We start from the raw sequence: 15,547 nt of genomic DNA on the forward strand, positions 1-15,547 counted from the left end.
TGTGAATGTATGGACACCCTTATGTACATAAAATTATGTACACCGAGTATAACCCAAATTATTTCATATGCGCATGTATATATATTATATTATTTTATTTTTTATTTTTATAAGTGAACTTCACTTAAAATCAACATCCATCTACTTATATAATACAAGTATGATTAGTTCGTAGTTTTTTGTTTTTAAAGGTGCTTAGATAAGATTATTATTATTATTATTTTTTTAAGGTAAAAAGTTTATGTTAAAGACAAAATGAGTAATTTTTTATTTTGAAAATCATTTATGTATCTTTTAGTTTACTTATAAGTAAACATTTTAAACTTAGTTAAATGTACATCTCTTAAATCGATTATTCTTTATGCCCTTCTGTACCACAAAGTTGGTCTATGTCTATGTTGCTGTGATGGATGAAAATATGGGTCCAATGTCTAGCATAAATAAATAAGTAAATAATATATATATATATATATATATATATATTTCTTTAACGATTACGTATATCATTCATTCCATATATAAGATATGCAACGCACATACTTACTACTACTATTTAGTACGCTTTGATCTGATATCTCATGACTTTTAAAATGCTATAAAAGTACTGAAAATATGCAGTTTAACCTTTTAGTCTAAATATATTATTGATGCCCTCATTTTACAATTTTTATTGTTAAGGTGCCATGTACCGATTGCGTGAAAATCAATTATAGTATGATGCTTTGTTTGATTGTCATTCTTCCAAAAATACATTTTTTTCTCTTATTTTCAATTACACATTATTCCTTAAAATAATATTAAATATAAATAGAAAACTTTTCCTTATTTATCAATCACACATTTCCTATCATTTGGCTATTCTAAAATGCATTTTTTTCCCCCGTAAAAATGGGGCTCAAACACCATTTGAATAATATTTTTGTCAATTTGGATGGGCCTAGGCACGGTTTAACTTGGGTTGGTTTTGACTCCAACTTGAAACCAAAATCAAATTAATCGGTTTGGGTGAATTTCAATTCAAACCAATCCATTCTAACCCTTAAATCGAATCGAACCGAACCAAACCAAGTCAGTTTGATTTGGTTCGATTAGTCCGTTTGGACTTTTAGTTCAAATTAATTTTTTTTTAAAAAAATTATTCAAGTTTTGGCCCAATTAACTTAAAAAAACTAAAATAACTAAATATCACGAGAATTATTGATTAACAAATAAAATTAGGTTACTAGAGATAAATCAATAGAATACTAAAAAATTTTGTTGTCTTTTTATACATTATGAAGCCTGATTGCTTGAGTGGGAGAAAAGACTGAGCCCTTGTTTGAGCCATATTATTGGAATGAAAATGCATTTTTGAATAGTATATTGATGGAAAATGTGTGGTTAAAAATAAAGAAATATTTTGAATTTGCATGTAATATTATTTTACTAAAGAATGTATGATTGAAATGATGTCAAATCACTGTTGAAGAATGTATTTTTTTTTCAATAATGTGGCTCAAAGAAGGCCTAGGTATAATATCATAGATTGGAGAGAATCATGATATAGTTATGAGATTATAACTTATCTTTTCATTTTTATTTGTTTTAAAAAAAGGTAAATATGTAAGTGGGTTGGATTGATTCAGTTAACCAGCGATTTGAAGTTTTAAACCATGATCGAACCAAACCATCATAATTTATTTAAAATAAAATCAAAAGAAACCGATTACCTGTGTCAAAACTGACCCAAACCGAACCTTATATTAATTTGATCGATTTTTCGATTTTTTTGCTCAGGCCTAAATTTGGGTAACGACAGGTAACGAAGTGTAATAGGTTGTCAGATTTTGAACTAAATACAGAACTTTAGTGACTAAGTTGAGACAAACTAAAGTATAGTGACTGCAGATGAAATTTACCTCATTAATTTAATTAATTTTGTATTAGAGGAATTAATTATTAATTTATTATTCATAACCGATGTCCTCCGGCAACGGCGTCCACACTGGCAAAATCTCCTCTGCAGCTCTGCTAAAATAAGCCTCCCGCTAACATAAGCCCCCTTGCGCATTAACCCCACCATGCCTGGCGCCCTCAAACTCACCAATTTAACTTCCCTTTATGTCCACAAATCCAAATTCCCCCACAAATCCAACCACCACCGTTGTAGATTCCTTAACACACTCTCCTCCTCCGCCGCTCTCACCTTCACCGCAACAATTCTCCGGTCAGAACATTCCACCGTGTGTTGGTGGAGGATAACTCCATGCGCAACCCTCGCGCTTCGTAGTAAAATCACCCTCTTCCCCCACCCTCTCGTCGGAGCATTTAGTGGCCGGAAAAACTACTTTTATACCTCCGAATCGGAGAACAAAGATCAAAATAGGAATCTGACTGGAAATTATAAAAATAATAAAAATAACAATCTCGTGACTCCCATGGGTGCCACTCTCGAACCGACGCCTTCTCCGACGTCTAAATTGCTCACCTTGCCTACAATCTTAACCATTTGCCGGGTTGCAGCCGTCCCGCTCCTCATAAGCAGTATGTTTCTTCCCTTTTATTGTGACGAAAATATGCAATTGTCTGAGATTAATTGTTTGAGTTATTTAATCTGGAAGTTTTGTTTTGTTTGTCTGTTTGTTAAGTTAATGTAAATTCAGGAATTCAAGTAGAATATTTACCCTGGTGATAATTTGTGATTTAATTTAATTAAATATTTCAAAAATTATTTAAGATTTGGGGATTCTTTGGCTTTATGTATACATGCATCTATTCTAACTGAATTGACGGTCAATCAGCTCTACCGGGTTGAGCTTGACTTGATGTTGAAGTTCATTGCAAAATACAACATTAACATGCTACCTTTTGTTTTTACTAGCCTTTTATATTGATAGCTGGTGGGGATCGACTGCGACTACTGCGATATTTGTTTCTGCGGCAATTACAGATTGGCTTGATGGATATCTTGCTAGAAAGGTGCCAACCTTAGACATTCAAATCGCATAGAAATATCTATCTTTTGTGGTGTTTCTATTTTTTTATTTCCATCTTACATTTTGTATGTGTTCTAGATGAAACTAGGAACTCCGTTTGGGGCATTTTTGGATCCAGTGGCTGATAAGGTAATGATGTGCTTATTGTAAACAATATTATGCATGTACTTGGAAGTATTAGCCGATGCTCTGGCCCATTGGAAAATAAGAGATTGTTGTTGTATGTGTAATTTGAATGAGTGAAGCTTATGGTTGCTGCCACCCTGGTCTTGCTGTGTACCAAACCGTTGGAAGCCGGGATATTTGGACAAGCACCATGGTTACTGACGGTGCCTGCAATTGCCATAATCGGTAGAGAGGTAAGTACCTAAGTATTATTTGCTTGTTACAGATCAAAAATAAGCTGCAAACCTCACTGTTGAAGTACTCATTTCAGGAACACATGAAGTGTTTCTTATTGATATCCTCTCTCAGGAGAGAATTCTTCAGATGGAACTATAGCAATTGGAGAAAATTTCCCCTTCCCTGGTTTGGGGGCTTAATTGATTATCTGTGCATATCCATATAGCACACAGGTCATTGGTCGAAATAAGTTGAAACTTGTAGAGCTATGGTGTCCTTGATTCGGTGTTTAGGCATCACCTACTAATATATCATTTGCCAAATGAAAATGTGCCTTATCTGGAAACTTGTAGTGACCTGACCTCCTGCAATTGTCATTCAGTCAATCTTCTTTCAAGAAACATAGATAAAATGCTCATTTCTGCAAGTGGAGATATTCTATGAATACAATCGTCAAATAATTCGAATTTTATCGTTGATAAAGCCCTGTAATGAGGCATCTCTTTTCTTTCTAAGAGTTAATTTCTAGATCATTAAGATACATCAATCAAATCCCTGTTACCCAGATTGGTTGGTATAGATCTATGTAATTGTAATATCATTTATTCAAGTTACTGAATGATGTGGATATTAGCATTCTCTAATGTGATTTGTGCTACGAAGAATCATATATGTAACCAATGTCTCCCTATAGGATAAAAGTCATGACTATCCATCTAGTTTTACTACTGTTATGACAAAAATAGGAAATATGAAATTATAGTAAGCTCGGTGCAACATTTTTGGCTGCTGAATGGTGTTGGTGGCCTTATTTGTGATTTTTTTTAGTTTTCCCCTTCCCTCACTTTAATTATGCTTGTTAATAGGTTAATCTGAAGTACTGGGGAGGCCATGAATGTCCAATTTTAACCCAATGAATGTTACCACCTCTAGCTTTCAGCTGCAATGAAGCCAATTTAGTTCTTAATACAGGATCATCCTGATAGCTTCCTGATTCCTCCGCACAATTGTTACTGATTGAGGGAAATTACTGCCAATATTGAAGCTGCTTAATATATGCTCAAACAAGTAAATTGTGGTACCTTGCACTGAACAGGACAGAAATAGTAATATATGGACACTTAATTGATCTTTGGAAACTAAAATATGGATGAATGGAAGAACCAAAATTTAATATTATTGATATGGAAATGAAGGTGAGCGAACAGCTTCCTTGGCAATTCGAGAGGCCCAGTAACTCTCCTCACTGACTTCACAAAACAGCCGAATGAAATGCTTCCCTATTCCTCCTGTGTAACCGCAGCCCCTCCTTTCTTCCTCCTTGCGTATGTAAATAGAATAGGGGGTCTATCACAATCCAATCAGGTTTTTTTGTAATTTGGATGGGTGAATTTTTATAGATCCATCCTCCAAAGGAACCTGACATGATAATCTTTTATCATGTGGCTCGAGCATGAGTAGCTAGCTGATAGGGATTTCTGCATGTATAAATATACATGTCAATCTATCTCTGATTTTTAGTATGAAATACATTGCAAGAATCTTTAGGGTTTTCCTCCACTGACATGCAATTTTATGATCTCCTTCAAAATGTTTATTTTTCCTGTTGCATATTTTGGTTTAATTGGTTTTAACGGCCTTTGAGTAACCAAACTACCTCTAAATGTAGATAACCATGTCTGCAGTCAGGGAATGGGCTGCTTCTCAGGACAAAAAGCTTTTAGAGGTTTAGACGCCAACCTACTATTATAATACGATAATAGTTGTTAAGTGGTTAATTTGTACTCTTTGTTTGGTAATCCAATGAATTTTTTTCCAGGCTGTTGCAGTAAATAATTTGGGAAAGTGGAAAACAGCCACTCAGATGACTTCATTAACCATCATTCTAGCTGCCAGAGATAGCAGGTTTACTTTTCTTCATTTCTACGAGATTTCATTACTGATAAGTTTTGAGTGAGCTTGAGTTGAATTTATAAATTTGTTAGATTCATCCTCTGATGCACGTGACTATTGTCTGTCCTCTCTCTTCTCTCCATGTGTCTGTGCAGTTTTGTAGGGATGGGATCTCTTGTTGCTTTTGGGGTCATACTACTATATATTTCAGCATGGCTCGCTATGTGGTCATTATACGTATATATGAGAAAGATATGGAAAGTATTGCTGAGATAGGAATCTCGACCTTCATCTGTCTTCTCACTACTTGGAAGTTACAAAATTTTCCATGGAGCACTTCTTTGCCGGTCAAAGAGGATTTCTTCATCGACATGAACAAGAGATTGCTGCTTTCTTGGATCTTCTGCGGTTTCTTGTGTTATGTACTACTAAGAGATATCATAAACTGTCAACATATTGGGCTATTTTCTGCTGCAACTTTGTTTTATTTAATCGGCCGACAAGTGAGATTGCTGGTTCTTAACAGCAGTTGGTAGCCGTCGGATCTAATTTCACATTAGTTTGTTTATTCAGTGGAACGTTTATTTTACAATCAATGCTAGACGGACTAGTTATTGATCTTGGAAAATATAAAACCAAAAGCTGAATACACCCTACAGTTATTTTATAATATTAATGTTACATTTTCATAGTTTTTTGTGTTTGTTTGGTGCTCTGTATTAAATGATTGAGAATGACTGTTTGTGTGCTTTCATTATGTTGTAAGATGGCTGCTTGGTGTACAGGTAAGGGATTCATAGAACCCCTACCGACACCTCACATCGGGTGGGTGTGTGGGTTAATTTTTTGCTATTGTTTATTCAGGTGGGGCTCACTTATTTGTGACTGTCTTGTACATTTTTTGCGAAGTACAAATCTGTACACACTGATGTAGTCATGTTGTAATGGAAAATGGTTTGTCATCTTGTTTTCCATGTTATAAAATGTTGTCAATGTTGTCCAATCGATCTTATCAACTTGCTATTCTATTCGAGCTTGATGCCACAATCTGTGTGCACTGATCTTCCCAACGATTATAATTTTCGTCCTTGATGATCTTATTTTGAACTTAAAGAGACGTATAATGCTTAGAACTCACACATCACAGTTTATATATAAATAAAATTTTAATTTCTTTTTCTTCTTTTGTTTAATCCCATTTATCAAACCCGCCACCCGAAACTCGATTAATGCTGAATTCTGCCAGATTTTCGGGAAGTCAGCATGGTGTTTTATCAATTAATGCGCCATCAGACATGATTCTTGCAGAACTACGAACTCAAAAAAGAGTAGAAACCAAAACGAGGAAAAGAAAAATATCTGGCCTGAATGTATACAAATTATCTGGACAAAATATTTAAAAATTTTGGAACTGCATATGGAGCAAAATCTTGAATTTTCGAACTTCACTCTATTCCTCACCAACGCCTCTGGTTCATATGCCAATCAGCTCAAAATTTCAACCGGGTATTCCCCATGCATCTTCCTGGCTGGCATAATCATTAACATTGCCGAGTGGCGGCGAGATCCCGGAAGCGACTTTATACATTTTCCTATTCCCTTTGATGAATTTTTTTTTTTTTTGGATAAGGTAAGTGTATTATATCCAAAGTGTAAAAATAAAGTACAAATCACAGGAGCATACCCCAGGAAACTAGGTTAGGAATATATATTTCCTAACGACAATTAAAAATATTCGTAGAAAAACTCCATGAATGTTGGAGTCATTTATTCTCGTTAGATGGGATCAAGCCCTTACATAAATTCACTCATGCACAAACCGAAAAAACAATATCTCGAATAACAGTAGGCTCGTGTTTAGGAGCCTTACCATGGGTCCTAGCATTGCACTCACTCCATTTTAGCATAAATCGAAGCCGCAAACATCAACCGAATGACGATGGATTGCATTGACCTCCCACGAAACTACCTCATCCAAGAAAGAGTGTCTGTCCAACTCCGAAGAACCCAAGGCAAGTTACATTTTGCATTCAGAGCATGCCAAACATGCTCAGAAAATGGGCAAGCAAAAAACAGATGATCCAAATTCTCCACTGAACAACCACATAGCACACAATACAAAGACTGTACCAAATCAAAGCGAAGAAGCTTTGTCTGTGTGTAGATGCCACCTAGAATTGCTAGCCAAAGGATAAATGCATGACGTGGAATACATTTAGGGAACCATACAATGTGATACCAAGTCACCCTAGGGCAGCGAAGTCGAAGAGACTCCCAACCATTCTGAACAGAGAAGACTCCATGCACATCATTCACCCATCGCAATACATCCTCTCTATTACTATCCGGTCGAAAGGTATCAAGCGTATCTCGTATCAAGTCAGACAAAGCTGGGGAATGAACTGATGGCCACCTCCAAGTATTACCCTCAACAATATCAACCACCTTAGTTAGTCTACTCAATCTGGATTCACGAATGATCCTCTCACCAAGAATCTTCTCCAAGGGGCCAAGAGGATGTCAATTATCCTACCAAAGCGAAACACGTCTACCATTATCAATTCTGTATTTTATTTTGTCTCTCCCTATATCCCGGAGTCCAAGAATCTTCCTCCAACTCCAAGAGCAATCCCCACGACACTTCCATTCCCAAATGCTCCGTTCTCTAAGTAGATAACATCGTGCCCATGAAACCCAAAGAGAGGAGGCAGAATCCAAAAGTGGATGGAGATTGAATTGAAAAATTAAAAAAATAAAAATAAATTTGAAATTGATGTGGCAGGTAACGCGACGGCGTGCTGTACTAGGTATTGGCATCTCCAGGAATGCCGCCTCTTATCGAAAGGATTGGTCCGCTGAAGGAACTGCGACTAATCAAATGAGAGTCTAAAAACAAAACTATAACAGTGATGTCATCGTGAAAATGTCTTCTCACTCCCCGGTCAATCTTCCTCAGGTCGGAATATCTCATCTCTCTTTTCTTGGCTGCTTCATGCAGTGCAGCTTTGATTAGTTTCCTAGCAATGCCCTGCCAAACATTTAAAGATTTTAGGAAAGTAATTTCATTTCAGGTATAATGAGCACCGAATGAGGATAAAATTAAGTAGCTGGCACATATTTTGCACAGACCAAAGGAGGCTGTTATTGATAGTAGAACAGGTTAGAAGAGTGAGAGGTAGATAAAAACTAACACAACATGTTGCCCTTGTTATGGATCTATTTCTTTGGATCTTTCAGTAGATTTTGAGACGGACCAGAGTGGCAAAAATGGATTATTGTACCTGACACCAAATTTATTGAGAACAAGATTTTGTTCTTTTGGATACAATCCTAATAGTTTACACCTCTATATTTATTCTATATATCTAGTTCATGCAAGTATTCAATCGAGTACAACCCTAAACTTTTGTGCCTCTTAATCTAACTCATTATGCATTCAGCCCATGAAAAACAACATGCTCAATATCCAGGAAGCTCAAACACAGAATCGGTATCTTACGTTGCGTGGACACATGTTGACAATGTTGACTGCCTCTTGATTGCTAAGATGCTCCCATAGGCCATCTGAAGCAAAAATAAGAAACTGATCTTTTGGATGGAGCTTCTGGACAAGTATTGAGGGCTCAGCCACAAGGATCGGTTTCTTGAATGGCTCTGGCTGTCTGAACTTTGGCCACAAAGGCTCTCTATTAAACTCTATTTTCTTTAAGTAAGCATCACCAATTGATCTTGACACCTGAGAGAGCACTAAATCTCTGTGCATGATTATCATGAAAATGGAAATTACTGCACTATGTTCTCTTGGCATAGATAAAGAGTGAACAGAGCTGAAACACCATATTTCCTGTTAATTAAATAATGCTGCAACCTAAAGAACCAATCTGATGTAGAACCAGAACAGAACTTGCGATGTCAACCACTTATGGAGAGTAATAGTTTTAAAATATATCAATTTTGCAAGCAGCAAGAGATAAAATGGTTTCTCAAATATCTTTCGTCAAAGGTTTTCGATGACGGCTTAACAAACCTCTTGACTTGTACAAAGATTTTTTAATCAGTAAAAATTATTGTGGTTTTCCGTAGAGTAGATAAACAAGGAAAATAGTTCAAGCTTAGGCAGTAAATCAATGCAAGAAAGAAAAAGAATCAAAAATAATTATAGCAGCACAGATGCAGAAGGGGAGTCGTGGGTGTGGGGCAGGTCAGGTAGCAATGCTGGAAAGATGGTTTACACAATGTGAACCATGCATATAGTACAGTAAATCCTCCAGAAAATCCATAAGAGTCCTTAATTTTATCATAGAGCTACAACTAGTTATTTACAAGACCCTTTTTTGTTGTCCTTTTCCTTTTAAGCAGTCAAGTATAATCATATGAAACAGGAGTTTCAGCTTAATCAATAACTATGCGTTCTTGGTCGCATCCCACTATACTCAACGAAGTTCACCAACCATTAAATACTAGCCAACTAGTTCACAAGGTATACGTAATCTCCAATGAGGACATCGGTGTGTATCAAATCCATTCCTGAAGTCAGAAATCCTGTTATTGTTAAGCAGTCGTCTGGGCCGGGTTGGGTAATGGAAATCTGTTTATTTTTCCTTTTACCTCGGAGAAATAGTATTAATGTCAATTGCTTCAAACAATAAACATTTGAGCCATAGTGACCAGCTATCCAATCGAGTCATTCTAATCTGTGTCAAGGCAAATTACTATAACTAAATAGATTTCAAAAAATTATCATGGAATACATGTAAAAAATTGTTCGTGGGGACATTAATTTGTAACGAATGATGTTTCCGCAGTAAAGACAAAAGGATGACCCTAATTTTTTTATTCAACTTGTACATTGCTCATGGTGAAACATTCCCTATTCACTATAGAACAACATCAAACTAAGCTTATTTCAATAAATTTGGGGTCAGCTTCATGAATCCTTCTTCACCATTCTGCTTTGTTCATTGCTAGATTTATTAGAAGATCTAAAGCAACTAATCCTTGACAACTAAATGAGTCAATGTTAATTTCAGTCTACCCCTCTATTTTAACATGATCTATCGAAATCGTGTCACTTTTATGAATGGGGACATTGTTTTGCAAAACATGCCTCAACCACTTACATATCCTTACCTAAACATATCCTCAACCGGTGACATTTCCATTTGTTGGTGATTATTGTTGACCCCAAAAAGCGCGTCAACAGATGTCGGTCCCACCCGCGCTTGCGTGGGCGAATGTCCAACACGCTAGGACACGTGGACGGTCTAAATCGAACAGTTCAAAGGGGAGTAGGAGTAGCCCAATGACGCGGGACGGTGACGTTCGGAATCCAACGGGTTGTTCGTAATCCGATTGTACACTAATTACCAATCGGTGCTCGTAAATGTATATGTAAAAGTGTTGAAACTTGATTTGTGTATTGCAAGTAAAATGAGAGAGAGTTGAGTAAAAATAGTCTTTAGTATTGATTCTTGCATTAGCCTTTGACATTACACAATGGAAGTATTTATAGTGATACATATGAAATGGGAGCCCTTGGATGAAGTGGCACGTGGCCTCATCTCTTTAGTTCAAACGTCTTTTCTTAGGTATGGAGCTTGACTTGCTAGCTTGCGGCGCATTTATTGCTTGCGCAGGTCCTCCATACTAGTGACAAGACTTGACATTTATGCTTGTGATAAACGTTTCATCAGTCATTCGAATAAAATCTCTGAGCAGGCAATCTCTTGGGAGAAGTGATTGTGGAGGAAGCTCCTTGTGGTTAAGAGGCTCGCGCATCAGCTTCGGGGCTTCGACCATATGAAAAAAACTTCCACTTGAGGACCTCAGCTAAATTCAATAGGTTCCATGCTTCGGGTCATGGGGCTCGGTAGTTGGACTTCGGAAGAGTACATCGGATCGAGGAGCCTCGGCGAATAGACCTTGGCATGAGGCACTTCGGATATGACCCACCTCGGCAATGTGTGCCACCTCGGCAGGAATGCCACGTGGATCAGGATGAGTGTGCCATTGGCCCAGGTGGGTAGAACAGGTGTGACAATACGCAACAATTATTATCATTTCTTGTGTTGTCCCTTTTTTTACGACTGTATGCCCCTCTTAAAATCTTCATTTTTGCTGCATTGATCTTACTTCTACCTCTCATCAGAGCCTTCCACATTCTTAAATTGTTGGAATACCAAATGTAGGGTAACCCCAAGAGGTTATTGCTATTTTTTACCAATCCGGGCCCTTCCTTCACCACCCCCATTGGATGGTCTACATGGTCCACTGCAACGAATTATGCGATGCACCCTACGCTATGATTCAATAGTGACAGCCTTGCCTACCCTAATCCCAAGAAAGAAAGAATATTGGCTCAGCTGAGGCTTTGACAGAACGTGTTTGTTTTTCTGTACGCCCCCAATCCACTCTCGCTTCTCCTACTAACAGGGTCTTGGTTCAACTCGTGAATGAACGGCAAGTGAAGGACCTATCCTTTTGTTGCAGTACTGTTGCGAGCCTAGTACTTTGCAGTTAAAGAGCAACATATATGAGAAGTTTGCCCATTGCCCAAAACTTCCTCAGTTCCTCGCTCTCCCCCTGAATGCTTGCTCTTACTGTGTTTCTAATTGCTGTGTAGTAGGGACATTATCCTTGACCATGTGGTCCTTTGAAGTGCAATCATAAAGTAAATAGCCACAGACCGATATATCTAATTTTCCAACTACATAAAATTTCGGATATGTCATCCCAACACTCAGAACCATAAAGCGTTGCTGTCTAACCACAGATCTGTAGAACTTTCCTTTTGACCCTAATAGCATATGTGTGCATCACATAGAATTCCCATAGCACTCTGCATTTTATCCAGTCCACTCTAACCATATGCATTAAGTCTTCTTCAGTTCCTACTTCCTTGTAATTAGTCATATATACCTGAAACAATCACCTTTTGGAAGCACTATGATATTCTATAGTAAAATCTCATACAACCCTTCCTCATTTACCTTTCATTAGAAAAAAAAGCAAGAGAAAAATAAAATATATTAGTATCAAATTTGTAGGATAGAGAATAAATTATAATGGATAAGCCACAATTGTCAGAAGGCACCACACCGATTAATGAGTGTTATGTGAGAAGCCATTTGGGAAAGAGGAAGAACAGAACCAGCAAAAGAAGAAGAGGAAAGGAAGATCAAACCAGAGGAGGGGGAAGAAACGGTCTTGACAAAAGTTTGAATTAGAAACGGCACCGTTTAGTTTAAATGAATATGGCTCTGTTTCACTTAAATAATTGTAATAGGTTGGAGAATATGCTTTACCTCTGCTGAAACGCGAATTAGTAATGTAGGGTATGGGTGTATATATAACATCCACGTGCGAGGAACAAGAGTAGTCGGTGATTTTTATGCAAAAATTCTGTAATCAATTGGAGTGATTCCATTCAGTTCCTTCCCCATTTTCTTCTTGTTTTATCATTTATCACTTCCCTAATTGTGTTTTCTTCATTTGTTTGGTTACAATTCAGTTGCCTTAGCTGAATAGAGTTCACTATGAGTTACGGTGGAGGAAGAGCTGCAGCTAAGATCCAGATCGTGACAAATTGGTATCAGAGCGGGCGTACACTACTGGGCAATAGCTAATCATGGATACTAGAGCCAAAATTGTGGACGAGCACTTGAAGAAATTGGATTTAGAGATGGCTGATCTGGGAACTTCGTTTAAGGCCGTTAACAGCCGGTTGGAGAACAAATTGGCTTCCACAGATCAAACATTTCAGGTAATGGGTCGTAGACAGGAGAAAATCGAAAATAATGTATTATAAATGAACCAAAAGTACGAAAAATTAGTGGCCATGTTTGCCCAAATATCTTCGAATCTTAAAATGGAACAGAAGAACAAAAGGGTGGAGGAATCTGTGGTTGATGGGAGGACCGGAGTGTTGATGTCTGCACCAGGAGCTAGTAACACCGGTGTTAGTTCAAGAGGGAGTATAATGGAAATACCAAGCTTCCTAATATTTATTTTTTCTAACTTTTGAGGAGGACCCAGGGAGTGGCTTGGGAAGGCAAGGAAATGCTTTCAGATACACCAAGTGCCTGATGAACTTAGACTAGGGATTGCTGAGATGTATTTGAAAGGCAAGGTAGACATATGGTTTGATTTGTTCATTGCCAGCCATCCAGGGGTAGATTGGGGTATATTCTCTGATGAGTTATGTATGAGATTTGTAGAGACCATAGGTGAGGAGGTGGTTGAGACCTTTAGTAAGATCAAACAATTGGGAACTGTCTTTGAGTATTAAGAGAGGTTTGGGGAATTGAATGCCCAAGTGATGATGGCACTGCCCCATGTTCCGGAATCTTACTATATATCTGTTTTTACCGGTGGATTGAGAGGGGAAATTAAATCCATGGTTAAGATGATGAAAACAAATACCTTAGCCGAAGCATTCGAAATGGCTAGCCTGCATGAATCCACCATCCAAGCTATTAACAAATTCCAAAAACTTAGAAGTTTTTCACCAAACAAATGAAACCCCCACCCTTCCAAACCTCCTGAAGAAACCAAAGATGACGAACCATAGCCAAAAAATAGTAAACCACCGAACAACTACAAAATCATCACCCCTACTGACTTACAAACCAAAAAGAACTTGGGACTCGGTTACAAATGTGATGAGAAGTACAACATAGGCCATGTGTGCAAGAATAGGTACCTGAACTTTATATTGCTGGATGAAGATGAGGAAAATAAAACAAAGGGGGATGGGGAATCTGATTCAGAAGGAGAAGAGGTAATGGAGATTTCTATCAATGCCTTAGCTAGGAGTTCAAATCATAAAACCATCAGAGTTCCTGGAGTAATTAAAGGGAGAAAGATATCTATACTAATTGATAGTAGGAGTACCCATAGCTTTGTGGAAGAGAAGCTAGTCAGGGAATTGAATTATTTCACTGATGAAGCCAATACAATGACAGTTTGGGTGGCTAATGGTGATAAATTAGAAAGCAATGCTGTATGCTAACCATTAGTGCGGAGGGTATAGGAATGGAAATTTCAGTTCCAGCTAAGGACACTTGATCTCGCAGGGAGTGATATGGTGTTGGGAGTGAATTGGATAAGTCAATTTGGCCTAGTCCTATTTGATTTTGTACATATGAGTATTAAATCCAGGGACAAGAGTGGAGAGGTGGTGTTGAAGAGCGGAATGCCAGAACACTCTGTTGAGATGTTGGAAGTGGAAGAGATAGAAAGACGATTTAGCGGAAGTTCATATGGAGTGGTTGGACAACTGTACTCTATTAGAGAGGAGGAAAAGGGAGAGAAACCTTGCAGGATACTGGAGGTTGTTCAAAAGTTTCCAAAGGTGTTTGAAGAGACAAAGGGGCTACCCCCTCTCAAGTCATAGGACCACCACATTCTACTAAAAGAAAGAGCTAAGCCATTTAGAATCAACCCCTATGTAGGCCCTTTTATTCAGAAAACAGAAATAGAGAGGCTGGTAGTGGAGATGCGGAGATACAAATTATACCAACAGTTAAAGGAGAACCTTCCACAGACAAGGGCAAGGATGAAGCTTTGTGCAGATAAAAAGAGACCAAAAAGGTCTTTTGAAGTGGATGATTGGGTTTTACTCAAGCTACAGACCTTTACTCAATATTCAGTGGAACACTGGCCTAACCATAAGTTCAATGCTTGATATTTTGGTCTATGTCAAATCCTCATGAAGATAGGAGCCGTGGCATGTCAATTGGCACTACCTAAAGGTTCAAAAATTCATTGAGTTTTCCATGTATCACTGTTGAAAAAAAAGCTGGGTGATAGAACTATGAAGGTTCCACAACTCACCCAGGAAAAGCAGTCACTACAGTCGGAGTATTACCCCCTAGTAGTCTGCAATCCAGGATGGTGAAGTGCAGGAACCATATGGTAGTACAATGGCTTATCCATTGGTCTGATTTGCTACCAGACAGTGCAACCTGGAAAGATGTTGAATTGATTCAGACCCAAGTTCCAGTTTGTAGATCTTGGGGATAAGATCAAGGTGAGGGGGAGGATTGTTATGTGAGAAGCAATTTGCAAAAGAGGAAGAACAGAACCAGCAAAAGAAGAAGAGGAAAGGAAGATCAGACCAGAGGGAAAGAAGGAAGCAATGGTCTTGACAAAAGTTTGAATTAGAAATGGCACCGTTTAGTTTAAATGAATACGGCTCCGTTTCACTTAAATAATTGCAATAGGTCGGAGAATACGTTTCACCTCTTTACTGAAACGCGACTTAGTAATGTAGGGGATGCGTGTATATATATCACCCATGAGTGAGGAAGAAGATTAGTCTGTGATTTTTTGCAAAA

General features: G+C 37.8%; 1 protein-coding gene and 1 pseudogene across 1 annotated transcript; one reads left to right on the top strand and one right to left on the bottom strand.

Moving 5' to 3' along the window:
* Positions 1-1,968: 1,968 nt before the first annotated feature.
* Positions 1,969-5,903, top strand: LOC111395844 (CDP-diacylglycerol--glycerol-3-phosphate 3-phosphatidyltransferase 2-like). The gene is made up of 7 exons (XM_023022034.1): positions 1,969-2,523; positions 2,861-2,958; positions 3,054-3,104; positions 3,221-3,334; positions 4,987-5,043; positions 5,137-5,222; positions 5,366-5,903. The coding sequence occupies exons 1-7, from the start codon at positions 2,061-2,063 to the stop codon at positions 5,484-5,486; spliced, it is 990 nt and encodes a 329-aa protein (XP_022877802.1). The 5' UTR covers positions 1,969-2,060; the 3' UTR covers positions 5,487-5,903.
* Positions 5,904-7,337: 1,434 nt separating this feature from the next.
* The window catches only part of LOC111395845, a 13,228-nt pseudogene continuing 5,018 nt past the window's right edge, over positions 7,338-15,547 (bottom strand).

The sequence above is a fragment of the Olea europaea genome, chromosome 6, assembly GCF_002742605.1.
Source record: "Olea europaea var. sylvestris chromosome 6, O_europaea_v1, whole genome shotgun sequence".
Lineage (NCBI taxonomy): Eukaryota > Viridiplantae > Streptophyta > Magnoliopsida > Lamiales > Oleaceae > Olea > Olea europaea.